Genomic DNA, 27,568 nt, shown 5'->3' with positions numbered 1-27,568 from the left:
GCGTGCACGGTCTCGGCCAACTTCCACATCTGGCACAGTCATCGCCTTGCATGACATTAGTGATGGTGCTTCTTCGATGGCAACGACCCATCGGCTACAAGATGCCGTCCACCACAAACATAAAAAGAAAAAAGACTCCACCTTGTTCCTGGCATGCAGGGCGGATGGATTGGTGCGTAGGCGCAATCAGCGAGCTTTGCGCCGCCTTCCACGCTCACAACTGAACCGTACGCACACGCCGGATCCTCCACTGGTTCCCAAGGATGACTTCGTGGAGATGCCACGGATCATGCCCCTTCTATCGCCACCCGTGACCAGGCCACAGCAGCTAAAATCCTTCCCATGCAGAAGCTAAGGCTATTTCTGGGACCTTGCCATCTGTCAAATCCAGGGCAAACTTTATTGAAGCAGACAAGTATTTTCTCCCTTTTGAGTTGGCATGCCAGTCGAAATGTCCCCGCATAGTCAGCACATCATCTGACTGTTTACAGAAATTAATTGATAGAATTATAGAGACAATATGTGGTTGTTCTCAAGGACCACAAACCGACGAAGGTGTTCAGTTGCAGAAAATTAAGGCCTTACTGATTACAGTAACATCTCAGCACATAGAAATACACGAAGGAACTGTGTTACAGGCTGTTAGAACGTGCTACAATATTCACCTGGCCAGCAAAAAACTTAGTAAACCAAACCACAGCCAAGGCAACACTAACAAAGATGTTGAATGCTATATTTGCACGAATGAAAAACCAAGCACTGCACGAAGTACAACAAATGGAAAAGTAAAGACTTCGGCAACAGCATCACCTCCAACAGTCCAATGTGAACCAGTGTGACCCCAAATCTCCACAGCTGAACCGGCTTGAGGACCAGCCCATTCTTGAGGCGGTCACCCATTAGACTGGACTTATAACGCTGTTCATACGTTCAAAAAGTGAAACACTTCTGTATTATAACCTGTTGTTGTTTATCGTTCCAGATATCGTCTGACCGGACCACTGTTCAAGTTGTTTTTTTTTTCTCGCATTCATGTTTTGTTATGGTACAACCTTGTTAGTGTGACGCACCCGACATCGCCCCATGTAGATAGTTATGTCATATACACACGCTGTACACAACACACACACACACTCTTAGATGCACTCACGGCACGATTATATTTATAACCACGTAGGCACATATCTTTGTAAAAAGGGGGGATGTCATGATATTCAAACACACACATCATGATAGACACACCAACAGACAAATCAAAACACACAACACCACAACCAATCACAGACAAAGACAGGAAACATATAAAAGCACAAACACGACACCTGGTGGACAGTATTAGCTGGAGATGAGGACAAGGACAGACCTGCTACACGACGCACTCAGGGAGACAGCACGTGCAGAGTATCCAGAACGAACTGTATATAAGAGTTAAAATAAAATAGAGTTGTACCACATACAACTGTGTTGGCTCATCTGTGCACTAGAGCACCCAACATCACAGTATCCACCACCCCGGCAGTAGAGCCCTGCTCAGGATAAAAAGGTTGATCCGAAAAGATACCTTGTGTACATGGGAGAAAAAAGAAAACTCCTTCGCTCTTGGATGTCCAAACCTCCATGGGTCTACTCCCCCCAGCTGTTCCATAAACCCCATTAGTTCCTTCGCCGCGGCTGGTACCCTCCCTGTCCTAGATTTTGACCAGTCCAATCCTGGATCAATGCCTGTGCTGAAATCTCCCCCCATGATCAAATTATGCGACTCTAGGTCTGGGATCGTATCTAATACCCGCCTCATAAATTCCACATCATCCCAGTTTGGAGCATAGACGTTCACAAGTACCACCCGCATCCCCTCCAACTTCCCACTCACCTTTATGTACCTGCCCCCCGTATCTGACACAATTCTCCCTGCCTCAAATGCCACCCGTATGTTAATCTGGATCGCAACCTCCCTGGTCTTAGTGTCCATCCCTGAATGGAATACCTGTCCAACCCACCCCTTTCACAATCCTTGTCTGATCTATAACCTTTAGGTGTGTCTCTCGTAACATTACCACGTCCACCTTCAATCCTCTCAGATGCACGAACACGCGAGCCCTCTTCACCAGCCTGTTTAGCCCCCTGACGTTCCAAGTAATCAGCCTAGTCAGGGAGGGGGAAATCCCACCTCAGGGAGGTAGAAGAAATCCCACCACCCAGCTCCCAATTGAACAAAGTTAACTTTAGAAACAGAAATAACCCCTTGTTACATCGAGCACTGTATATACGAAACTGCACAAAAGTGATTTTCACCAAGTCGCCACCACAGTGCCCTCTCCCAAGGTTCAGTGTCTTTAGTCCCCAGCTAGCCTTTTGTCCTTGATAAAATTAATTTCTTCATCTAGTGATTCAAAGTAAATTTCCTGGTCCTCAAAGTAACCCAAAGACGCGCTGGATACAGCATCCCGAACTTCACCCCCTACTTGAAGACAGCCGATTTTGCCCTTTTAAATCCGGCTCACCTTTTGGCCAGATCCGCGCCCAGGTCCTCGTAGACGCGCAACTCACAGTTTTTCCACTTGCTGTTCCGTACCTGCTTGGCCCACCACAAAATCTGCTCTTTGTCCAGGAACCGGTGCATTCGGACCACCATCGCCCTTGGCGGTTCATTTGCTCGCGGCTACCTCGCAAGCGCTCTATGCGCTCTATCCGTTTCCAAGGGTCGAGTGAACGCCCCTTCCCCCATCAACTTTTCCAGCATACTTGCCACATATGCCCTCGCGTCCGATCCCTCACTGCCATCAGGGAGGCCGACGATCCTCAGATTTTGTCTCCTGGACCTGTTCTCCAAATCCTCCAGCTTCTCCTGTAATCTTTTCTGGTGGTCCTTCATCTGCCCCACCTTGGCCTCCAGCTCCACCTGATCAACCGATGCCTTAATCGGGTCCAGCGTAGCTTTCTTTAGCTTGGGCGAAGCACTCTTCAAAGATCTTCACCAGCTGTACTGTCAACCACTGTGCCACTGCACCAGGATCCTGCGACTCCGCCATGCTTTCCTGTGCTGCCGGCTCTGCACGCGTCTTCCTTGCTTGACTATGTCTCCTTACATGGCCACTTCTAGTCCTGCTTTCCATGCACTGGTGGGGGATTGCTCCTCACTGTCTCACTCTCCACCGATTTATCCAGTGAAATTCCCAAAAAAGCGGGAGAAAAGGTCCAAAACCTCCGTCACAAGTGGGAGCTACCAAATGTGCGACCTACTCCTCCATGGCCGCTACTGGAAGTCAACAAAACTTTATTATTAACACAATATTAATATCACACCCAAAAATAGCTTACAATTACCCCTTAAACAATACTACTCAGTACAGTGAATACAAAACCCTTACTTGCTATCTCTATTCCCAATTAACAACAAGAGGATGCATTGATTCTGCGCAGGGCCTCACTCCAAACCCCACCCTCCATCACTCCTCCCAGTTCCTCTTGCCGAATTTCCTCAACTGGGTCTTCTGCCCTATTATTCAGTTCTGCATATACATCTGAGATCCCCCCCCCCCCCCAATCTTGTCCTTTGATAATAGCCTGTCCCGCAGCCCCGGGGGCGGCGGCATCGGGAATGAGCCCATTTCCTTTCCCAAGAGGTGCTTGATCTGTAGATACCTGAACCCATTCCCTTTCGGCAACTGATATACCTTTTCTAGTTCTGATAAGTCCACTAACTCCCCCCAAAGAACAGGTCTCCAAAATACATAACCCCCAAACCCCCAACCAGCCCCACCCCAGGAACCTCGCATCTAACCCCGCCAGGGCATATTTGTGAGTGCCACAAATCGGTGCCCCCATAGACATGTCCTCCATCCCATTGTGCTGTTTGCAATGGTTCCATACCCTCAACTCTGAATTCACAACCGGACTCGAGGAGTATAAAGTCAGCGAGAATGACAAAAATGGCGACACCAATGCCCTCAAAGTGGTTCCCTTACACAAGGCCTCCTCCACCCATCTCCACACTGTCTCCTGTTCCACCACCCACTTTAGAATCATAGCAATATTTGTCAGCCAATATTAGTTCAGCAGGTTTGCTAGCGCCAGTCCCCCTCCCCGCTTATCTCTCTCCAGGAAGACCTCCTCTCCCGGGGGGTCCTCCCCACCCATACAAAGCTCAGAATCATCTTGTTCATTTTGTTCATCCAAGTATGTGCAGGTTAGGTGGATTGTCATGATAAATTGCCCCTTAGTGTGCAGGGAGGTGCGGGTTAGGTTAGTGGGTTACGGGGATAGGGTTGGGTGGATGGGTGACTGGACAGGGGTAGAGTGCTCTTTCGAGGAGTTGGTGCAAACTCAATGGACCGAATCACCTCCTTCTGCACTGTTGGGAATCTATTCCAATTTTCCTAAAAAACTTGGGCAAGAAAATCCGAAGATTTTGAAAGATGAATAGGAACTTCGGCAAGACCGTCTTTTTCACTGTCTGAACCCTCCCCACCAACGACAGTGGCAGCACATCCCATTGCTTAAAGTCCTCCCTCATTCCTTCCACAAATCCTGTCAAATTTAGCTTGTGCAGCTGATCCCAGCTTTGCGCCACATGTATCCCCAGGTAGCGGAAACTTGTCCCTATCAACTGAAACGGCAGCTTCCGTAGATCTCTCTACTGTCCCTTAGCATTTATTGGGAACTCCTCACTTTTCCGCATAAATTGACTTTTCCTCAGCTATCCATAACTTCCTTGAATAACTTTGACATAAAATTGGATCCCTGATCTGATTGAATTTCTTTTGGTATTCCATTTCTAGTAAAAAAAAAATGGTTAACTCCTCTATAACCCTACTTCCGGTGACGGTGGGCAGGAGGCAGCCGCACACTGGAGGGCTCCCGCTCGGGAATAGAAATTTCGGGGTTTTAATGCCAGGGGGCAACGGAGGCTGAAAAAGCTGTAAGAAGGCACAGGGCAGAGAAATGTCCAAGTTTGGAAAAAGAACGGCCGTGAAAAAGGGGGTTAATGAAAGTCCGCCGGTGAGTGGAAAAGTCAGCGCAGGAACTGTAAGGAAAGCGGAGGCTGGGGCACTAGGGGAGGCCGCATTACTCACAGCAGAAGAAATGACCAAGGTGATGGCTGTGGACCTTGAAAAACAGTTCACAAAGCACATGGAAGCGATGAAGAAGGAGATGGGGGCGGTATTGAAAGCGCTGATGGAGGAGGCGATTGCCCCGGCGAGGGCAGCGGTATCAAGCGCAGCGGCGGAGGTGCGGGAGCAAGGTGAGACACTGAAGGAAGTGGAAGAGGCATTTTGCAGCACAGTGATCAACTCACCTTGATGGGGAAGGAGTTGCGGAGGGTGATAGAGACCAACAAGGGTCTGCAGCCAAAATGGAAGACCTGGAAAACAGATCCAGGCGGCAGAATCTGAGGATCGTAGGTCTGCCCAAAGAGGTGGAAGGCCCGAGGCCGACGGAGTATTTTGCCACGATGTTGGCAAAGCAATTGGGGGAGGGGGACGATCCCTCTTGACATGAACTGGATCTGGCTCATCGGACGTGGAGGCCTATACCAAAGGCAAGTGAGCCGCCAAGAGTAATAACCCTGTGTTTCCGTAGGTATAACGTGAAGGAGAAGGTCCTGTGCTGAGCAAAGCAGAAGCGGGTGGTGCAGTGGGCTGGAGCTGGTATACGTATATACCAGGACTTTACGGTGGAGTAGGCGAGGAGGCGGGCTGCCTTCAGCCGGGTGAAGAAGGCACTGTACGTCAGCAAAGTGCAGTGCGACATAGTATATCCAGCTAAGTTGAGGATGACCTACAAATCCAAGGACTTTTATTTTGGGACAGCGGAAGCAGCGGAGCAGTTTGCGAAGGCAGAAGGACTGTGACAGAATTGAGAAATGGGACTGAGAGCGGGTCGTGTACTGATGTAGCCTCATGTAACATTATTTTTTCACTGCGTGTTGGTGTATGTACTAAATGAGTCAACGCTGTATATTTGGACAAGGGAAGAGTTGAGACTTTAATTTGCAATGATGGTTCTTTGGGGCTTGGGTGTGTATGTTGGGGTTGTTTGCTAAAGTGGATTTCTTGGTTTTCCTGGGACCGGGCAAGGGGGAAGGAGACCCATGCGGGGGCCTCCACGCTGGCCGGTTTAAGCCGGCCAGTGAATGGGAGTGAGGTGGGGGGAGAGGTTGCGGCCAACGGAGCCTGGTAGAACAGGTTTCGGTGAGTCTAGCCGGGGTGAAAAGTTGGGGGAAGGAACCGAGGTTGGGGGAGGAGTTTACAAGAGGAAGTGGAGGGGAGGAGTCTGGGAGGGGGATGGGGGAGAATGTCTATAATTCATGGGTGTCATTCACTGTACTCCTTCGGGGATTGGATGGCGTTGAATATTAGGGAGGGGAGTGGACTATATATGTCAATGGTGACCATAGGCGATTCCTGATTCCTTTTTCTTTTGTCCTTTTGTTTCCTCCTTGGGAGGTTTCATCTTATTTGTTGCTTATATTGTCAGGTGGGCCGTTGTTTAGGGGGTGGTGGGAGGATGGGATCGTTGTTGTTAATAAGGGGATTGACATTGTATTCGCTACCGTTTACTGTTTGTTGGTGAAGAAAATGTGAAAATGGAGAATAAAAATATATATTTTTTAAACTCCTCTATAACCCTCTTAGATGTAATGTTTCTTAATAGAATTACATTCGGAAATCTAGTTGACACATTCATTCTGGTCAACAGATACTGATTTCCATTTTTTGTTTTCGGCAGGGTTCCCATACAATCAATTAAGACCTAATAAAAGGTTCATTAAATGTTGGAATGGCTATTTAAAGTGCTGGTTTGATTACCTTCTGAGGTTTCCCTATTACCTGACATGTGAAACTCAACTGCATCCTTATTCAATGAATCCTCCTGCATTCGTCACACTCTCCACAGGGGGTCTGACTAATTATTGATCTCTCTATAGCGGGTCTGATTGATAATTGATCTCTATCAGGGGTCTGATTGATTAGTGATCTGTCTGTAGGGGTCTGATTGATCTCTCTATTGGGGTCTGATTGATTATTGATGTCTCTATTATGCTCTGATTTATCTCTATTGGGAGTCTGATTGATTATTGATTTCTCTATCGGGGTCTGATCTATCTCTCTATCGGGGTCTGGTTGATTATTAATCTCTCTATGGGGATTTTGATTGATTATTGATTCTGAGTCTCTGACAACTTCTCCCTGGAGTTACTCTTCCGGTCGTTGGTGGCGCTGTCGCGGGCTGACCTTTCTGGTGTCGGTTGAACATATCGCATGAAAAGGAGCAGGAACAGAAACAGAAACACGAGCAGGTAGAGGGGCCGAGTGTTTTCAGAGGACAAGGTCGTGTATCTAGGTCGGGAGTTGTTGAAGCTGCCCTCGGGGGGTCGGAGCAGGTTCTGTCCCTCCCCGCTTTGTGTGGGGTCTGTCCCCCGGGATGGGGGTTGCCATTCGGGCTGGGCTCTGTCCCCGGGAGGTGGGTGGACGTGAGGTTGATGCGGTGATGTGATCAGTGGACCCACTCCCCAGCTTCTCCAGCACTCAGTGTCTCCTCATCCCGACAATGTAATTCTAGTCAACGGTGTTGATTGTGAGAGGAAAGAACAGCTCCTTTCCCCAGGGTCCTTCTCCTGCAGATTGGGGTTCTCCTGGACTGGAGCCAATGACGAACAGATTGTTTCCTCTGTTAGGGGCCACTGTGTGTGTAACCCAGAGGACAGATTCTGGGTAGGGGCAGTGGTAAGCACTGCATTCAGTAATGATACTGCCCACTTTCCTTGTGGCTCATACATCCACTGGGGCGATGGGTGACAGATGTTTCTGTTGAGTCCATAGGATTAGTGAAGGCTTCACTAACCCTCCCGCCAACTCCACACCACTGCTGTGCTGCACTTATCTTCATTGTAAACGAGGTAAGGGGTGTGCAAAATGCACTTGCTTCTCATAACCACACGGATTACAGCACAAAGTAAAACTGCGCAGAACACATTTCACATAGCAAAAGCCATATTGTGCCTAACGGGTGACTCTCGCCCTCGTGCTCACATCTCTCATGCCCTTGCCGGAAAAACGACAACAAATAATCGATAACATAACTGTGGTGGTATGCATTCGGGGTATTGCGGTACCCTGTGATGCCGAGAGGCATTTGGTGGATAGACGCCGGGTCCCGATTGGATCAGCCGCCTACTGGCTCCACTCAGTAAGGCGGAGTATAAGAGCCTGGGTTCTCCCAGCAGCCGCATTCTGTAACTGTGCTGCTGGGGGAACAAGTCTGCGTAATAAAGCCATCGATTGACTCCTCATCTCGTCTCATGAGTGATTGATTGTGCTACAATAACCAAAAGGAAGCAACGTCCAGGATTATTGAAGAATTAAAGAATAATAACACCATCTATGTTGCTTGAAAAGGCCAAAGTCATGACAGGATCAGTGAACATTTCTCAGGATCTCAAGGATACCAACAAACGAAGCACCTTCATTTCCACCATGCTGCCGACCCGATGCCCAAGCGATCCACAGCCTAGTCCCTGGCTGGGGGGGGGATGATGCGACACAATTGGCCACTTCCAACCCCTCGTGATGAGCATCGAGAACAGGATAACATCGGGCCAGTGGCTGGGGAGCCCAAACGACCCCAAGCCTTGAAGACCAGGCACACTGTACTCAGAGGAACCTGCTATGCCCATTCTCCAGATCAAGAGGAGTATTGTGTGCAGTTTTGGTGCCCTTTTCAGAGGAAGGATTCTTGTTTATGGAGAGAGTGCAGTGAAGGTTTGCCAGGCTGATTCCTGGGATGGCGGGACTGTCATAATTTTGTTTTCCTTTTTTAAATAAATTTAGAGTACCCAATTCATTTTTTCCAATTAAGGGGCAATTTGGCATGGTCAATCCACCTATCTTGCACATCGTTGGGTTGGGGGGTGGGGGGTGGGGCGAAACCCACAGGGAAAATGTGCAAGCTCCACACGGACAGTGACCCAAGGCCAGGATAGAACCTGGGGCCTCGGCGCCGTGTGGCAGCCGTGCTAGCCACTGTGCCGCCGAACTGCCCTGGCAGGACTTTCATGTGAGGAGAGACTAGGATTATGTTCATCGGCGTTTAGAAGAGAGAGGAGATCTCATAGAAACTTGCAAAATTCTAACCGGATTAGACAGGGTAGATTCAGAAAGAATGTTCCTGATGGTGGGGGAGTCCAGAACTAGGGGTCATAGTTTGAGGATAAGGGATAAACCTTTTAGGACTGAGGTGAGGAGAAATGTCTTCACCCATAAGAGTGGTGAATCTGTGGAATTCACATAGAAAGTAGTTGAGGCAAAAACATTGTGTAATTTCAAGAAGGAATTAGATATAGCTCTTGGGGCTAAAGGGATCAATGTATTGAACTTGAAGATCCGCCATGATAATGAATGGCGGAGAAGGCACGAAGGGCCAAATAGCCTCCTCCTGCTTCTATTTTCTATGTATGTTTCTATGTAAGATTAATAAAGTATGGCAGCCAATTTTCAAACTCAATAGGGAACTCACCTCCCACTTCTCACCAGGGACTGGGCTTATGGACACTACTTGTCCGGCTCTTGCCTTCCGAACCCATCAGGATAGGTGACACACCATGCAGCAGGATCTCAGTGAGTCACCAGGGAAAGTGCTCTATCGAATACAAGGATTCTCTCCTGCATCTCCACCGTTCTCCCAAGGATAACTGGCAGTTCCTCAAAGTGGGCTTCAAAGCCCTGCACCACGGGGTCGAGATCAACATTCCCAATAAGAGAACAACACCAAGTTAAAGTCCAACAGGTTTGTTTCAGATCACTAGCTTTCAGAGCACTGCCCCTTCCTCAGGTGAATGAAGAGGTAGGTTCCAGAAACATATATATAGGCAGAGTCAAAGATGCAATACAATGCTTTGAATGTGAGCATTTGCAGGTAATTAAGTCTTTACAGATCCAGAGAGGGGTAATCCCAGGTTAAAGAGGTGTGAATTGTCTCAAACCAGGACAGTTGGTAGGATTTCGCAAGCCCAGGCCAGATGGTGGGGGATGAATGTAATGTGACATGAATCCAAGGTCCCGGTTGAGGCCGTACTCATGGGTGTGGAACTTGGTTATAAGTTTTTGTTCGGCGATTCTGCATTCTCGCGTGTCCTGAAGGTCGCCTTGGAGAATGCTTACCCGGAGATCCAGAGGCTGAATGCTCTTGACTGTTGAAGTGTTCCCCGACTGGAAGGGAACATTCCTGCCTGGCGATTGTCGCGCGATATCCATTGTCGCAGTGTCTGCATGATCTCGCCAATGTACCACGCTTTGGGACATCCTTTCCTGCAGCGTATGAGGTAGACAACGTTGGCCGAGTCGCACGAGTATGTACCGCGTACCTGGTGGGTGGTGTTCTCATGTGTAATGGTGGTATCCATGTCGATGATCCGGCACGTGTTGCAGAGATTGCCATGGCAGGGTTGTGTGGTGTCATCGCTATTCTGAAGGCTGGGTAGTTTGCTGCAAACAATGTTTTGTTTGAGGTTGCGCGGTTGTTTGAAGGCAAGTAGTGGGGGTGTGGGGATGACCTTGGCAAGATGGTCGTCTTCATCGATGACGTGTTGAAGGCTGCGAAGAAGATGTCATCGTTTATCTGCTCCAGGGAAGTACTGGACGACAAAGGGTACTCTGTCGGTTGTGTCCCATGTTTGTCTTCTGAGGTGGTCGGTGCGTTTATTTTGCTGTGGCACATTGGAACTGTCGATCGATGAGTTGAGCGGCATATCCCGTTTGTATGAGGGCATCTTTCAGCGTTTGTAGATGTCTGTTACGCTCCTCCTCGTCTGAGCAGATCCTGTGTATACGTAGAGCTTGTCCATTGGGGATGGCTTCTTTAATGTGTTCAGGGTGGAAGCTGTAGAACAAAGAACAAAGAAATGTACAGCACAGGAACAGGCCCTTCGGCCCTCCAAGCCCGTGCCGACCATGCTGCCCGACTAAACTACAATCTTCTACACTTCCTGGGTCCGTATCCTTCTATTCCCATCCTATTCATATATTTGTCAAGATGCCCCTTAAATGTCCCTATCGTCCCTGCTTCCACTACCTCCTCCGGTAGCGAGTTCCAGGCACCCACTACCCTCTGCGTTAAAAAAAAACTTGCCTCGTACATCTACTCTAAACCTTGCCCCTCTCACCTTAAACCTATGCCCCCTAGTAATTGACCCCTCTACCCTGGGGAAAAGCCTCTGACTATCCACTCTGTCTATGCCCCTCATAATTTTGTATACCTCTATCAGGTCTCCCCTCAACCTCCTTCGTTCCAGTGAGAACAAACCGAGTTTATTCAACCGCTCCTCATAGCTAATGCCTTCCATACCAGGCAACATTCTGGTAAATCTCTTCTGCACCCTCTCTAAAGCCACCACATCCTTCTGGTAGTGTGGCGACCAGAATTGAACACTATACTCCAAGTGTGGCCTAACTAAGGTTCTATACAGCTGCAACATGACTTGCCAATTCTTATACTCAATGCCCCGGCCAATGAAGGCAAGCATGCCGTATGCCTTCTTGACTACCTTCTCCACCTGTGTTGCCCCTTTCAATGACCTGTGGACCTGTACTCCTAGATCTCTTTGACTTTCAATACTCTTGAGGGTTCTACCATTCACTGTATATTCCCTACCTGCATTAGACCTTCCAAAATGCATTACCTCACATTTGTCCTGATTAAACTCCATCTGCCATCTCTCCGCCCAAGTCTCCAGACAATCTAAATCCTGCTGTATCCTCCGACAGTCCTCATCGCTATCCGCAATTCCACCAACCTTTGTGTCGTCTGCAAACTTACTAATCAGACCAGTTACATTTTCCTCCAAATCATTTATATATACTACAAAGAGCAAAGGTCCCAGCACTGATCCCTGTGGAACACCACTGGAAGTGGAGCATCATGAGGTTATCCGTGGGTTTGCGGTAAAGCGAAGTGCTGAGGTGACCGTCCTTGATGGAGATGAGTGTGTCCAAGAATGCAAATGATTTTGGAGAGTAGTCCATGGTGAATCTGATGGTGGGTTGGAACTTATTGATGTCATCGTGTAGTCGTTTCAGTGATTCTTCGCCGTGGGTCCAAAGGAAAAAAATGTCATTGATATATCTGGCGTATAATGTCGGTTGAAGGTCCTGTGCGGTGAGCAGGTCTTGTTGAAACTTGTGCATGAAGATGTTGGCATATTGAGGTGCGAATTTGGTCCCCATGGCTGTTCCATGCGTCTGGATGAAGAACTTGTTGTCGAAGGTGAAGACGTTGTGATCCAGAATTAAGCGGATGAGTTGCAGAATTGTGTCTGGAGATAGGCAGTTGGCGGTGTTGAGTACTGAGGCTGTTGCAGCAATGCTGTCGTCATGGGGAGATGCTGGTGTAGAGTGCCGAGACGTCCATTGTGACGAGGAATGTTCTTGGTCCATGGGTGCTGAGTTTCTATAGGAAGTCCGTCGTGTCGCGACAGAAGCTGGGCATTCCTTGTACGATGGGTTTCAAGATGCCCTCGATGTAGCCAGAGAGGTTCTCGCACAGGGTCCCATTGCCTGATACGATGGGCCAGTCTGGTGTGTTGGCCTTGTGTATTTTCGGGAGGCAGTAGAGATCTCCAACGCGGGGAGTACATGGGATGAGAGCACGTAGGGTGCTCTGAAGGTCTGGATCCAAGGTCACATTCTCAATGGCAGCAATCATCCGATGCACACAGCAATACCAGGGTGAAGGCCTGCTCACCAGCAACAACACCAGTGCAAGCTGGCCCCCATCCAACCAACCTCAATTGCCACGGTCAAACGAGGGTTCTCCACGATTTAGCTCAACATTTCTTTGCAAAACGCCAATCCGGATCATCCAGGGACAGAGTGCAAGATGTATATCCCAGAGAAAAGACAATAATGGAATGTGCACTGAGATAAAGTAAAGGGTTAAAAGATGAGCAGAGCCAGAGCTCATGAAAACGCAGCTGCTCCCGCACTCATATTCCCCCCCCCATTGATCAGGTGGTTAAGAAGGCATCTGGAATCCTTTCATTTATTAGCCAAGGCAGAGAATATATGAGCAGGGAGATTAGGCCACAACTTGAGCACTGTATGCAGTCCTAGAAACCACATTACAGAAAGGATATACTTGCATTGGAGAAGGCGCAGAGGAGATTTCCAATCTCCTGTTGCCAGGAATGGAAAATTATAGCTATGAGGAAAAATTGAAAAGCGTGGTGTTGTTTTCCTTGGAACAGAGGAGGCTGAGGGGAGATTTAGCTGAAATGTACAAAGTTTTGAGGGATCTGGATAGAGTAGATGACAAGGGCCTAATTACCTCAGTCGAGAGGTCAGTTACTCGGGGACATAGATATAGTGATTGGTTGAAGAATTAGAGGGGCGATGAGGAAAAATGTTTTCACCCAGAGGGTTGTGGGGTCTGAAACGCACTGCCTGAAATGGTGTCTGGATGTGCACCTTGAGTGCCATGACCTGTCGGGCTATGAACCAAATGCTAGAAAGTGCGATTGGGCTCGCGGCTTGTTTTTCGGCCCACATTGACAGGTTGGTCAGAGTGGCCTGCTTTTGCACCATGCATTTTTATACCTTGTCCTAAATTTTCCAAGTGTCTGGGAGGGAGGAATATGCAGGGGTATGGGGAGAGAGCAGGGGTGTGCCAGAGTGTGAATTACTCCTTGGGAGAGCCAAATGACCACTTGCTGTGCTATAACAATCAATGTTTCTAACCAGACCCCAACAAAGGCAAACTCTCTTAGTTTATGGAATCTACATGATTTCATGATTATACTTGGAAACATGGATGGCTCAAAAGGCTGCTTCAGCAGTGCCTTCAAACCCCTTCTTGGCCCATTTGGATCGGGAACAATAAAATGATTAAATGGACCTGTGGGCCAGTACCATTGAGTGGAAGGAAATTGATTCTTACAGGGGATGTGGGCGTTGCTGGCCCAGCCAGCATTTGTTGCCCATCCCTAATTGCCCTTGAACTGAGTGTCTTGCTCGGTCATTTCAGAGTCAACCACATTACTATGGATCTGGAGTCACATGTAGGCCAGACCAGGTAAGGATAGCAGATTTCCTTCCCTAAAGGACATTAGTGAACCGGATGGGTTTTTACAACAATGGCTTCATGGTCACTATTACTGAGATTAGTTTTTCAATTCCAGATAATTAATTGATTTTTAAAAATTCTACCAGCCGACCTGGTGGGATTTGACCTGTGTCCTTGGAACATTAGCCCTGGCCTCTGGGTTACAAGTCCTGTGACATTGCTTCGAAGCCACTTTCTCCCTATGGAACTGATTGTAATTTGCTCAGCAGCCTTGGATGTGCGGCTTATGGACCAGTATCTTTCCTTTGTTCTTGGGAAATGCCTTGGTGTTCTCAGCATCAGCCATTCAAACCAGAGGAATGTTGTCAAAGAACAAAGAAATGTACAGCACAGGAACAGGCCCTTCGGCCCTCCAAGCCTGTGCCGACCATACTGCCCGACTAAACTACAATCTTCTACACTTCCTGGGTCCGTATCCTTCTATTCCCATCCTATTCATATATTTGTCAAGATGCCCCTTAAATGTCCCTATCGTCCCTGCCTCCACTACCTCCTCCGGTAGTGAGTTCCAGGCACCCACTACCCTCTGCGTAAAAAACTTGCCTCGTACATCTACTCTAAACTTTGCCCCTCTCACCTTAAACCTATGCCCCCTAGTAATTGACCCCTCTACCCTGGGGAAAAGCCTCTGACTATCCACTCTGTCTATGCCCCTCATAATTTTGTATACCTCTATCAGGTCGCCCCTCAACCTCCTTCGTTCCAGTGAGAACAAACCGAGTTTATTCAATCGCTCCTCATAGCTTATGCCCTCCATACCAGGCAACATTCTGGTAAATCTCTTCTGCACCCTCTCTAAAGCCTCCACATCCTTCTGGTAGTGTGGCGACCAGAATTCAACACTATACTCCAAGTGTGGCCTAACTAAGGTTCTATACAGCTGCAACATGACTTGCCAATTCTTATACTCAATGCCCCGGCCAATGAAGGCAAGCATGCCGTATGCCTTCTTGACTGCCTTCTCCACCTGTGTAGCCCCTTTCAGTGATCTGTGGACCTGTACTCCTAGATCTCTTTGACTTTCAATACTCTTGAGGGTTCTACCATTCACTGTATATTCCCTACCTGCATTAGCCCTTCCAAAATGCATTACCTCACATTTGTCCAGGTTAAACTCCATCTGCCATCTCTCCGCCCAAGTCTCCAGACAATCTAAATCCTGCTGTATCCTCAGACAGTCCTCATCGCTATCCGCAATTCCACCAACCTTTGTGTCGCCTGCAAACTTACTAATCAGACCAGTTACATTTTCCTCCAAATCATTTATATATACTACAAAGAGCAAAGGTCCCAGCACTGATCCCTGTGGAACACCACTGGTCACAGCCCTCCAATTAGAAAAGCATCCCTCCATTGCTACCCTCTGCCTTCTATGGCCTAGCCAGTTCTGTATCCACCTTGCCAGTTCACCCCTGATCCCGTGTGACTTCACCTTTTGTACTAGTCTACCATGAGGGACCTTGTCAAAGGCCTTACTGAAGTCCATATAGACAACATCTACTGCCCTACCTGCATCAATCATCTTAGTGACCTCCTCGAAAAACTCTATCAAGTTAGTGAGACACGACCTCCCCTTCACAAAACCGTGCTGCCTCTCACTAATACGTCCATTTGCTTCCAAATGGGAGTAGATCCTGTCTCGAAGAATTCTCTCCAGTAATTTCCCTACCACTGAAGTAAGGCTCACCGGCCTGTAGTTCCCGGGATTATCCCTGCCACCCTTCTTAAACAGAGGAACAACATTGGCTATTCTCCAGTCCTCCGGGACATCCCCTGAAGACAGCGAGGATCCAAAGATTTCTGTCAAGGCCTCAGCAATTTCCTCTCCAGCCTCCTTCAGTATTCTGGGGTAGATCCCATCCGGCCCTGGGGACTTATCTACCTTAATATTTTTTAAGACACCCAACACCTCGTCTTTTTGGATCACAATGTGACCCAGGCTATCTACACCCCCTTCTCCAGACTCAACATCTACCAATTCCTTCTCTTTGGTGAATACTGATGCAAAGTATTCATTTAGTACCTCGCCCATTTCCTCTGGCTCCACACATAGATTCCCTTGCCTATCCTTCAGTGGGCCAACCCTTTCCCTGGCTACCCTCTTGCTTTTTATGTAAGTGTAAAAAGCCTTGGGATTTTCCTTAACCCTATTTGCCAATGACTTTTCATGACCCCTTCTAGCCCTCCTGACTCCTTGCTTAAGTTCCTTCCTACTTTCCTTATATGCCACACAGGCTTCGTCTGTTCCCAGCCTTTTAGCCCTGACAAATGCCTCCTTTTTCTTTTTGACGAGGCCTACAATATCACTCGTCATCCAAGGTTCCCGAAAATTGCCGTATTTATCTTTCTTCCTCACAGGAACATGCCTGTCCTGTATTCCTTTCAACTGACACTTGAAAGCCTCCCACATGTCAGATGTTGATTTGCCCTCAAACATCCGCCCCCAATCTATGTTCTTCAGTTCCCGCCTAATATTGTTATAATTAGCCTTCCCCCAATTTAGCACATTCATCCTCGGACCACTCTTATCCTTGTCCACCAGTACTTTAAAACTTACTGAATTGTGGTCACTGTTACCGAAATGCTCCCCTACTGAAACATCTACCACCTGGCCGGGCTCATTCCCCAATACCAGGTCCAGTACCGCCCCTTCCCTAGTTGGACTGTTTACATATTGTTTTAAGAAGCCCTCCTGGATGCTCCTTACAAACTCTGCCCCGTCTAAGCCCCTGGCACTAAGTGAGTCCCAGTCAATATTGGGGAAGTTGAAGTCTCCCATCACCACAACCCTGTTGTTTTTACTCTTTTCCAAAATCTGTCTACCTATCTGCTCCTCTATCTCCCGCTGGCTGTTGGGAGGCCTGTAGTATACCCCCAACATTGTGACTGCACCCTTCTTATTCCTGATCTCTACCCATATAGCCTCACTGTCCTCTGAGGTGTCCTCTCGCTGTATAGCTGTGATACTCTCCTGAACAAGTAGCGCAACTCCGCCTCCCCTTTTACATCCCCCTCTATCCCGCCTGAAACATCTAAATCCTGGAACGTTTAGCTGCCAATCCTGCCCTTCCCTCAACCAGGTCTCTGTAATGGCAACAACATCATAGTTCCAAGTAGTAATCCAAGCTCTAAGTTCATCTGCCTTACCCGTAATGCTCCTTGCATTAAAACATATGCACTTCAGGCCACCAGACCCGCTGTGTTCAGCAACTTCTCCCCGTCTGCGCTGCCTCAGAGCCACACTGTCCCTATTCCCTAGTTCTCCCTCAATGCTCTCACCTTCTGACCTATTGCTCCCGTGCCCACCCCCCTGCCATACTAGTTTAAACCCTCCCGTGTGACACTAACAAACCTCGCGGCCAGGATATTTATGCCTCTCCGGTTTAGATGCAACCCGTCCATCTTATACAGGTCACACCTGCCCCGGAAGAGCTCCCAGTGGTCCAGATAACAGAAACCCTCCCTCCTACACCAGCTGTTTAGCCACGTGTTTGTCTGCTCTATCTTCCTATTTCTAGCCTCACTGGCACGTGGCACAGGGAGTAATCCCGAGATTACAACCCTCGAGGTCCTGTCTTTTAACTTTCTGCCTAGCTCCCTGAACTCCTGCTGCAGGACCTCATGCCCCTTCCTGCCTATGTCGTTAGTACCAATATGTACAACGACCTCTGCCTGTTTGCCCTCCCCCTTCAGGATTCCCTCTACCCGTTCGGAGACATCCTGGACCCTGGCACCAGGGAGGCAACATACCATCCTGGAGTCTCTTTCACGTCCACAGAAGCGCCTATCTGTGCCCCTGACTATAGAGTCCCCTATAACTATTACTCTTCTGCGCTTTGACCCTCCCTTCTGAACATCAGAGCCAGCCGTGGTGCCACTGCTCTGGCTGCTGCTGTTTTCCCCTGATAGGCTATCCCCCCCGACAGTATCCAAAGGGGTATATCTGTTCGAGAGGGGGACAACCACAGGGGATTCCTGCACTGACTGCCTGCCCTTTCTGGTGGTCACCCATTTCTCTGCCTGCACCTTGGGTGTGACCACACTTACATAACTGCGATCTATGACGCTTTCCGCCACCTGCATGCTCCTAAGTGCATCCAATTGCTGCTCCAACCGAACCATGCGGTCTGTGAGGAGCTGCAGTTGGGTGCACTTTCTGCAGATGAAGCCATCCGGGACGCTGGAAGCCTCCCGGACCTGCCACATCTCACAGTCAGAGCACAGCACCCCTCTAACTGACATTGCGTCAATTAATTAAAATTAAAATTTGTCTTTTTTTTTTAAATACTTTTTTTAAATTTCAAAGTTACTGTCAACTATCTGTTTCCTAGCACTAGATTTCTAATAGAAATGCGATAGCTAACTATAATATTCTCCGATCTCTGGCTTAGATATCCTCTAAATTATAATTAAGTTATTATGTTTAATTAGTTCCCAAATACTCAAAAAAATTTAGGTTAGAATCCCAACCAGCCACTCAGGTCACAGCTTTTCTGTGATGTCACTTCAGTTTCCCCCCGACACACACAATTTGAAAAACAGGTATAAAAGTAAAAATCACTTACTTACCTTCTGAGATGTTCTCAGGTTCTCTCGCTGACAGAGACTGCTCCTCCACCTCCAATCCTTGACCTGCACAATGCTAATAATATAATAATATAATATGGCACTTACCTTACACCAATGGGTCTTATTATTAGGTTAGAGGAGGAGGGCGGGTGGGAGACACTACACGTGTAGTGTCTCGGGTTTCCTCTCCACCAGAATTTATTGGTTGGGGGCGGGGGGGGGGGGGGGGGGGGGGGGGGGGACTTGCCAGAGGTCGAACTTCCGGTTCCCGCCGAAATCCAAAGGGCTGCTCCTGTAAAGGTAAGGCTTTTAAACTAACTACTCACCTCCCAGAGGGCCCCTGCGCACCGCTGCCGCCGAAATCCAAAGGGCTGCTCCTGTAAAGGTAAGGCTTTTAAACTAACTACTCACCTCCCAGAGGGCCCCTGCGCACCGCTGCCGCCGAAATCCAAAGGGCTGCTCCTGTAAAGGTAAGGCTTTTAAACTAACTACTCACCTCCCAGAGGGCCCCTGCGCACCGCTGCCGCCGAAATCCAAAGGGCTGCTCCTGTAAAGGTAAGGCTTTTAAACTAACTACTCACCTCCCAGAGGGCCCCTGCGCACCGCTGCCGCCGAAATCCAAAGGGCTGCTCCTGTAAAGGTAAGGCTTTTAAACTAACTACTCACCTCCCAGAGGGCCCCTGTCCTGAGGAATGAGCCTTATTGAGTAGTGTATGGTCTTGGAATCATTGTGCCTTTAGCTTCCCTCTGCCAGTCACATCCATTAACAGCAATGTAGCCTTTGATTATGTGGAAAGAAGCCCATGGAAGTCTGTACAATGTGTGGCATACTTGACATCCTCCTGGGTCACATTCAAGATCCACCTAATAATCTTTATCCAACTTTAACCACATAGGTGATGTCACACTCTTTGAACAGGGAATTTGTGAGGAGGACAAGCTGATGAAGCCGAGCAGTTGCTGTAATAAAGGACCTGCTTAGGATCTGGAATGAAAAGGAAAGGTGAGAATCTGACTGTGGATGTAGCAGAGCTGAATCCTTCTGATACAGGATTGTGAATCTGAAACATTGAGGCCGATAAAGCTACACATCAAAAAACTGGGGTTTGAATGAAAGGGTACGGCGCTGAAACGTTAACTCAGTTTCCCTCTCCACAGATGCTGCAGACCTGCTGAGCTTTTCCAACGTTTTGTATTTTTGGCATCAAGAGATCGGTACAGTTTCCAGTGTGCAGTCAAATGTGACCACTGGTAATCAGATAGTTTAACATCATCCCCGAAACAAGAATCAGACTTGAGATTAAAGTTATCTTTAATCCTCATCTTTGCACATTTCTCCCACTCACTGAGTGTGGTCAGTGAGGGGAGACTTCGGCCTGAGTGAGACAGGGACCCAGTGAATATATTTGGGAATTTGGTTCAAAGTGGGAATTCAATTGGTAAATCTTTTATCAAATTCAATTTTAGAGTAAGGGTTAGATTCTGACCTAGAACTAACAGCCTTTAAGTAAGTTAAGTAGCCTAGTTCAATAGGCTACTTGGTGGCAATTAACTGTCAATCACTGGAGGGCAGCACGGTGGCACAGTGGGTTAGCCCTGTTGCTTCACGGCATCGAGGTCCCAGGTTCAATCCCAGCTCTGGGTCACTGTCTGTGTGGGGTTTGCACATTCTCCGTTTGTTTTGCCCCCACAACCCAAAAGATGTGCAGGCTAGGTGGATTGGCCACGCTAAATTGCCCCTTAATTAGAAAAAAAAAGAATTGGGTACTCTAAATTTATTTTTAAAAACTGTCAATCACCGGAAATTCATCTGCCTGAATATGTGTTGATTACTGTATCAGGAAGCTTAGCTAGAGGGTGAGTCATCACAGCTCTACATAAGAAAGATACATTTTAACGCATACAATCAGTAAGAGACAAAAGGTCAGTGAGGGAGACTTTAGCCCGAGTGAGACCCATGTGAGTATATTTGAGAATTTGGTTCAAAGTGGCCCCCCCACACACACACACACACACACACAAAATTAACTCACATTCCCACAGGTCACTTTGCTCACAAAAGATTGGTGTTTCCTAACTCTGTAACATTACAACAGTGACTACACTTCAGTAGTGCAAAGCGCCTTGAGATATCTTACTGACTTGAAAAAAGCTACGAAATGGAAGCCTCTCTTTTTCTTTCTTCTCTGATTAGTCTGCTGAAAATCTTGTTTTGATGTTGATTTACAGGTCGATAGAAGAGGAGAAATGCTGTGATAGAGAAGATGCAGAATAACCTATTGGAGACACAGGGGGTATAAACTGTTATATTCTACTGACTAACTGGACAGTTGAGCGAGTTGTTACATAGGTGGCACTCTGTCCTATCACACTCCTTAACACCTGTGATGCCACTGGTAGGCTCCCTCCGGTTCTGATAATAAACCCACTGCCAGCAGCGATACTATCCCTCAGACAAGAGCAGCCAATGTGTAATGGCTGTGCAATTAGACAAGGAGCTTTGACTCCAGCCTACATGTTAACGTTGGCCCATGCTGATGAATAGCAAGTGCACAAGGATTGAGAGGCTCATGGAACTGCTGTGTGAAAAGAGGAGAAAAACTCATGTCACTGAGAGAACACAAGAACATCTGAGACCTGCAACACCTTGCTTGACCTGGAGGTGAAAACTGTCAAAATTAGAGCCAGAGTTTTCAGGAGTCAAAGCGCAAAAGTTTGATACAAGTTCAGAACTCTCTTCAGCAAATAAGAATTGGTGCTATATCAGTTGTTAATTTTAAATCTGAGATTGATAGATTTTGTTATCCAGAAATATTAAGGGATATGGGATAAAGGTAGATTCTGTAAATGGAATACAACCGCAGATAAACCATGATCTGATTGAATTCATAGATCATAGAATCCCTACAGTACGATTCTGCACCGACCCTCTGAAAGAGCACTCCACTCAAACCCATTCCCCAACCTTATCCTAATAACCTCTTAACCTAATCTACACATCCTTGAACACGAAGGGGCGGTTTAGCGTGGCCAATCCACCTAACTTGCACATCTTTGAGAGGAAACTGGAGCACCCGGAGGAAACCCATGTAGACGCAGGGAGAACTTGCAAGCTCCACACAGTCACCCGAGGTCGGAATTAAACCCAGGTCCCTGGTGCTGTGAGACAGCAGTGCTAACCACTGTGCCACTGTGTTGCCCAACTGTGGAACAGTTTTTGAGAGGCTAAGTATGTGTGGTGGTGTGGGTATGTGTATTACAGTATCTGATTAATCCATATTTCATGCAACTCTCCTCACTCTCCCCCTCCTTGTTTTTCAGGTGTTGTCGGTGAATGAACTGCAGACAGGTATGTGTCTGGGTGTCTTTATATTCACTGCCAAATTAGAGTCTGGCTAATTGATGCCTTCCTTCCACTCCACATATCCCCTCGTAGGGAAACTGGAAACCAAAATGTAACCACATTTACCTAATCACCCCGAATGAAGAAATTGCCGACAAGATTTGCACTTTTTGTATTTTTTACTGACGCAAGTTAAACATTAACAGGTAAATAATACTTGAAATCAAAAGATAAATTTCACTTTAAATAGTCAATAACAGCTAAGATAAGTCTAAGGCAATCACAAGCACTTGTATCACTCCCTGCACAGTCTTTCCACCTCAGTCACTTTGGCCCTCGCGTCACATTGCCCAGCAGCCGCATTTTTTTCCAAGATCCTCTGGTGCCGCTAAGACGACAAGTTGCATGTTTATGTCCTTTTTCACTCTGGTCACGTCAACCTTGATAGTATAGCTTTCCATAGTTCTTTTTCACTTGACTTATCAACAATATGATCTGGCCCTCTGATACAAACTCTTAGCACTTTTGCATGCCCAAGCTAACCAAATTACTTTTAAAATTCAGTCTCTTTTAGCTCACTTTCACATCGCTTGCCAAGTGGTTCTGGAATTCGATTTTTGTTTCTACTGTCAAACAAAAAATTGACTTTTGTAGTGAGAACTTTGCTTGCTTCTCCTCATATGAAATCTGTGCTCTTCTTTCTGTGCCTGCTTTTCCTTTGTATCTGTGCAAAGTCTCAGGCAAAGCGACCACTCGGAAGCGACGACTGTAGAAAAGACTTCGGCACCCACGCCCGGCCCAACTATTTATGTCCCAGAGAACCCTGGTTTAAGGGGATGGCTCTGCCCACTCATCTAGGTAGATCGTACTCCGGTGAGGCCACTCACCTGAGCCTCCTGTTCGTCTCGTTTTGACTTGTTCCTGTTGGCTGTGGATCCGTTCTCCGAAGTCCGGAAAAACGAGACTCACCGTGTGCGCAGCTGATGTCCCATCAAAAGTTCTATGGGCATCACTGGTGTGTGGCATGGTCCTGTAGTAAAAAAGGAAACGGGTAAAGCGGGTTTCTGGGGAACCTTAGGTCTGCTTCCGCATCCTGAGTTTAAACATCTGCAGTGCTAGTTCAGCCAAACCACTGGAGGACAGTTTGTATGGTGCGGTTCGTACATGACAGACCCTGTTTTGTTTAAGAAAATCAGCAAATTCCATACTTGTAAAGGCAGTGCTGTTGTCCGATTCCAATACCTCGGTAAGCCAAGAAACACCAAAGGTTTGCTTGAGCCGCTTGGTGGTGGCACATGATGTCATCGTGGTCATTCAGTGGCCATCCATTCCATTTTGAATGTGCGTCCATGATAATTAGGTACATTGTCCTTTGGAAAGACCCCGTCAAATCTACATGGAGGCGGGCCCATGGATGAAGTAGAGCTGCTGAGCTGCAAGAGGGAGCTTTTGGTGTTCTTGGCACCATGTACATCTGCGTCTATTCTGGGCCAAAAGTTTCATTTTAGAGACTTCCGGGTGCCCGCTGTGGAAATCTTGCAAGATTTCCCCCTGCCGTGCTCAGGGATGACCACCTGGGAACCCCACAGCAGGTTGCCATGCACCACGTTGAGTTTGGCCACTTTAATGATAAAAGTACGCAGATCCTCTGGGAGGGCACGATGCTAGGCCCCGTACAGCACTATGTAGCAGACCCTGGCCAATATGTGTCCATGCCTTCACCCGGGCCGTCATAACAGGCAACAAATCCATAAAGTGTGGGGCAGCTGTGCATTAGTGTCCCGCAATGCCAAAACACAGATGCGCGAGCGGATTCGGTCGTAAGTGCGGCAGCTGATTATCGAGACCACAGCCCCGGCATCGCTTGTGCTTGGAAACTGTTGATCCGGACTGTCACTTGGATGGATGCCAACCGTGGTGCTGAGGTGCAGTAAAGGTGGTAGACCCTCTCCAGCTGGTTGTTCACAAAATGGTCCACAAGATAGGTCCGCCTCTACGGTCATTGGTGTAGTTAGTGGTGGTGTGCAGGCGGGCTTCCTCGCTGGCGTCCCGTCAGTTTTCCGGTGCATGCGTCCGTAGGCTGGGAGTCTCCGGTGTGGGGAGTCACAGCGTCTCTCGCCGGGAAAGTGTTGTCTCTGTCCCTGGTCTCCTAGGGTGTGGCTCTAATGGCGGGAGTCCTGAACTACAGCACGGGAAGAGGGCGCTCCACGTCTTGCTGGGTCTCCTAAGTTTAGGACCGCCATTACTCAAAGCTCTTGGACACCGCATTCTGCATCCTCCCGGGACAAAGCTATTTTGGTTGCTTTCTTCAGGTCAAGATGTGTTTTCCCCCAATAAGCGTTCTTGGGTTGTCACAACACGGATGCCGCAGACCAGCCAGTCTCTGAGCGCCTCCAATAATGTTGGGCGGAACTCGCAGAACTCGACGAGGCCAGAAATTCAGTTACAGATTCAGTTACAGATTTTCCCTGGTTTTGGCCAGCTGTGTGGAACCCCCCCCCCCCCCCCCCCCTGTTATTACCTGTTCAGTGTCTTCTCTGTTCCTGTGCTATTAACTGCCCAGTGACTCCTCTGTTCCTGTCCTATTAACTGCCCAGTGACTCCTCTGTTCCTGTCCTGTTACCTGCCCAGTGACTCCTTTGTTCCTGCCCTGTTACCTGTCCAGTGACTCCTGTGTTCCTCTTCTGTTACCTGCCCAGTGACTCCTTTGTTCCAATCATGTAATCTGCCCAGTGATCCTCTGTTCCTGTCCTATTACCTGCCCAGTGACTCCACTGTTCCTGTCCTGTTACCTGCCCAGTGATACCTCTGGTCCTGTCCTGTTACCTGCCCAGTGACACCTCTGGTCCTGTCCTGTTACCTGCCCAGTGACACCTCTGGTCCTTTCCTGTCACCTGCCCAGTGTCTTCTCTGTTCCTGTGCTATTAACTGCCCAGTGACTCCTCTGGTCCTGTCCTGTCACCTGCCCAGTGACTTCTCTGTTCCTGTCCTGTTACCTGCCCAGTGACTCCTGTGTTCCAATCCTGTTACCTGCCCAGTGACTCCTGTGTTCCAATCCTGTTACCTGCCCAGTGACACCTCTGTTCCTCTTCTGTTACCTGCCCAGTGACACCTCTGTTCCTGTCCTGTTACCTGCCCAGTGACTCCTCCGTTCCTATCCTGTTACCTGCCCAGTGACTCCTCTGTTCCTCTTTTGTTACCTGCCCAGTGGCTCCTCTGTTTCTCTGCTGTTACCTGTCCAGTGTCTTCTCTGTTCCTATCCTATTACCTGCCCAGTGACTCCTCTGTTCCTCTTCTGTTACCTGTCCAGTGGCTCCCCTATTCCAATCATGTAATCTGCCCAGTGACTCCTCTGTTCCTATCCTGTTACCTGCCCAGTGACTCCTCTGTTCCTATCCTGTTACCTTCCCAGTGACTCCTCTCTTCCTCTTTTGTTACCTGCCCAGTGGCTCCTCTGATCCTCTTCTGTTACCTGTCCAGTGACTCCTCCGTTCCTATCCTGTTACCTGCCCAGTGACTCCTGTGTTCCAATCCTGTTACCTGCCCAGTGACTCCTGTGTTCCAATCCTGTTACCTGCCCAGTGACACCTCTGTTCCTCTTCTGTTACCTGCCCAGTGACACCTCTGTTCCTGTCCTGTTACCTGCCCAGTGACTCCTCCGTTCCTATCCTGTTACCTGTCCAGTGACTACTCCGTTCCTATCCTGTTTCCTGCCCAGTGACTCCTCTGTTCCTATCCTGTTACCTGCCCAGTGACTCCTCCGTTCCTATCCTGTTACCTGCCCAGTGACTCCTCTTCCTCTTTTGTTACCTGCCCAGTGGCTCCTCTGTTTCTCTGCTGTTTGTGCCTCCTCTGTTCCTGTCTTATTATCTGTCCAGTGACTCCTCTGTTCCTGTCCTGTTACCTGCCCAGTGACTCCTCCGTTCCTATCCTGTTACCTGCCCAGTGACTCCTCTCTTCCTCTTTTGTTACCTGTCCAGTGACTCCTCTGTTCCTATCCTGTTACCTGCCCAGTGACTCCTCCGTTCCTATCCTGTTACCTGCCCAGTGACTCCTCTCTTCCTCTTTTGTTACCTGCCCAGTGGCTCCTCTGTTTCTCTGCTGTTTGTGCCTCCTCTGTTCCTGTCCTGTTACGTGTCCAGTGGCTCCTCTGTCCCTGTCCTGTTAACTGCCCAGTGACTCCTGTGTTCCTCTTTTGTTAACTGCCCAGTGACTCCTCTGTTCCTATCCTGTTACCTGCCCAGTGACTCCTCCGTTCCTATCCTGTTACCTGCCCAGTGACTCCTCTTCCTCTTTTGTTACCTGCCCAGTGGCTCCTCTGTTTCTCTGCTGTTTGTGCTCCTCTGTTCCTGTCTTATTATCTGTCCAGTGACTCCTCTGTTCCTGTCCTGTTACCTGCCCAGTGACTCCTCCGTTCCTATCCTGTTACCTGCCCAGTGACTCCTCTCTTCCTCTTTTGTTACCTGTCCAGTGACTCCTCTGTTCCTGTCCTGTTACCTGCCCAGTGACTCCTCCGTTCCTATCCTGTTACCTGCCCAGTGACTCCTCTCTTCCTCTTTTGTTACCTGCCCAGTGGCTCCTCTGTTTCTCTGCTGTTTGTGCCTCCTCTGTCCCTGTCCTGTTAACTGCCCAGTGACTCCTGTGTTCCTCTTTTGTTAACTGCCCAGTGACTCCTGTGTTCCTCTTCTGTTATCTGCCCAGTGGTTCCCCTGTTCCAATCATGTAATCTGCCCAGTGACTTGTCTGTTCCTAATTTGTTACCTGCCCATTGATTCCTCTATTCATCTCCTGTTACCTGCCCAGTGACTCCTCTATTTATATTATGGGCCAGGGTTTAGAGAACCCCAAAGTATATCATGGAGTTCAACTGACCCACAACCTTTAATAGCTTTTGGTTATGGGGAGCTCAAGGGCCCACTGTACAGGTGCAACAGAGATCTAAAAGTATTTTTAAACAAAAACAATGTTTATTCTATGAATCCAGTTAACATTTTATAAACACACAGTAAACAGTTTATCAACTACCAACCCTGATAACCCCCCCAAAAATACAGTACTCTATAGGTAACCCTTAGTAACTTCCCCAACAAAATCCATAAGTTAAACCCTTTTAAAATAAAAACAGCAGGTTTAAATTCTCTACAGAAACAGGTATTACTTTGAAATCATCAATGGGCTGAAGACATTCTTTCGCTTGTAAAGAGAAAGATCAATACACACATCTGCTTGGTTCACATGCAGCTCTCCAACTGAAAGCTAAATTAAACACGGGGCCAAAACCCAGCTTTCAGTACAAAACAAAAGTAAAAAGCAGAGCAGCTCCACCCACACACTGACATCACTGCAGCTATTTGATAACACCCATTTCTTAAAGGTACATACACCTGACAGTTCCTATCCTGTTACCTGCCCAGTGGCTCCTCTGTTCCTATCCTGTTAACTGCCCAGTGACTCCTCTGTTCCTGTCCCATTACCTGCCCAATGACTCATCTGTTCCAATCCTGTTACCTGCCCAGTGGCTCCTCTGTTCCTATCCTGTTA

The 27,568-nt window shown here is 48.1% G+C and overlaps 1 protein-coding gene across 1 annotated transcript in view; it reads left to right on the top strand.

Annotated features, from left to right (window-relative positions):
- Positions 1 to 7,241: 7,241 nt before the first annotated feature.
- Positions 7,242 to 27,568, top strand: part of LOC140410951 (tRNA (32-2'-O)-methyltransferase regulator THADA) — a 496,539-nt gene continuing 476,212 nt past the window's right edge. The window contains exons 1-4 of the mRNA XM_072499809.1: positions 7,242 to 7,300; positions 19,581 to 19,687; positions 20,914 to 20,978; positions 22,006 to 22,033. Coding sequence (XP_072355910.1) covers positions 20,949 to 20,978; positions 22,006 to 22,033 — 58 coding nt within the window. The 5' untranslated portion in view covers positions 7,242 to 7,300; positions 19,581 to 19,687; positions 20,914 to 20,948. The remainder of the gene's footprint in view (positions 7,301 to 19,580; positions 19,688 to 20,913; positions 20,979 to 22,005; positions 22,034 to 27,568) is intronic.

This window comes from Scyliorhinus torazame, chromosome 1, assembly GCF_047496885.1.
Source record: "Scyliorhinus torazame isolate Kashiwa2021f chromosome 1, sScyTor2.1, whole genome shotgun sequence".
NCBI lineage: Eukaryota > Metazoa > Chordata > Chondrichthyes > Carcharhiniformes > Scyliorhinidae > Scyliorhinus > Scyliorhinus torazame.
This window is presented reverse-complemented; position numbering and strand designations above follow the sequence as displayed.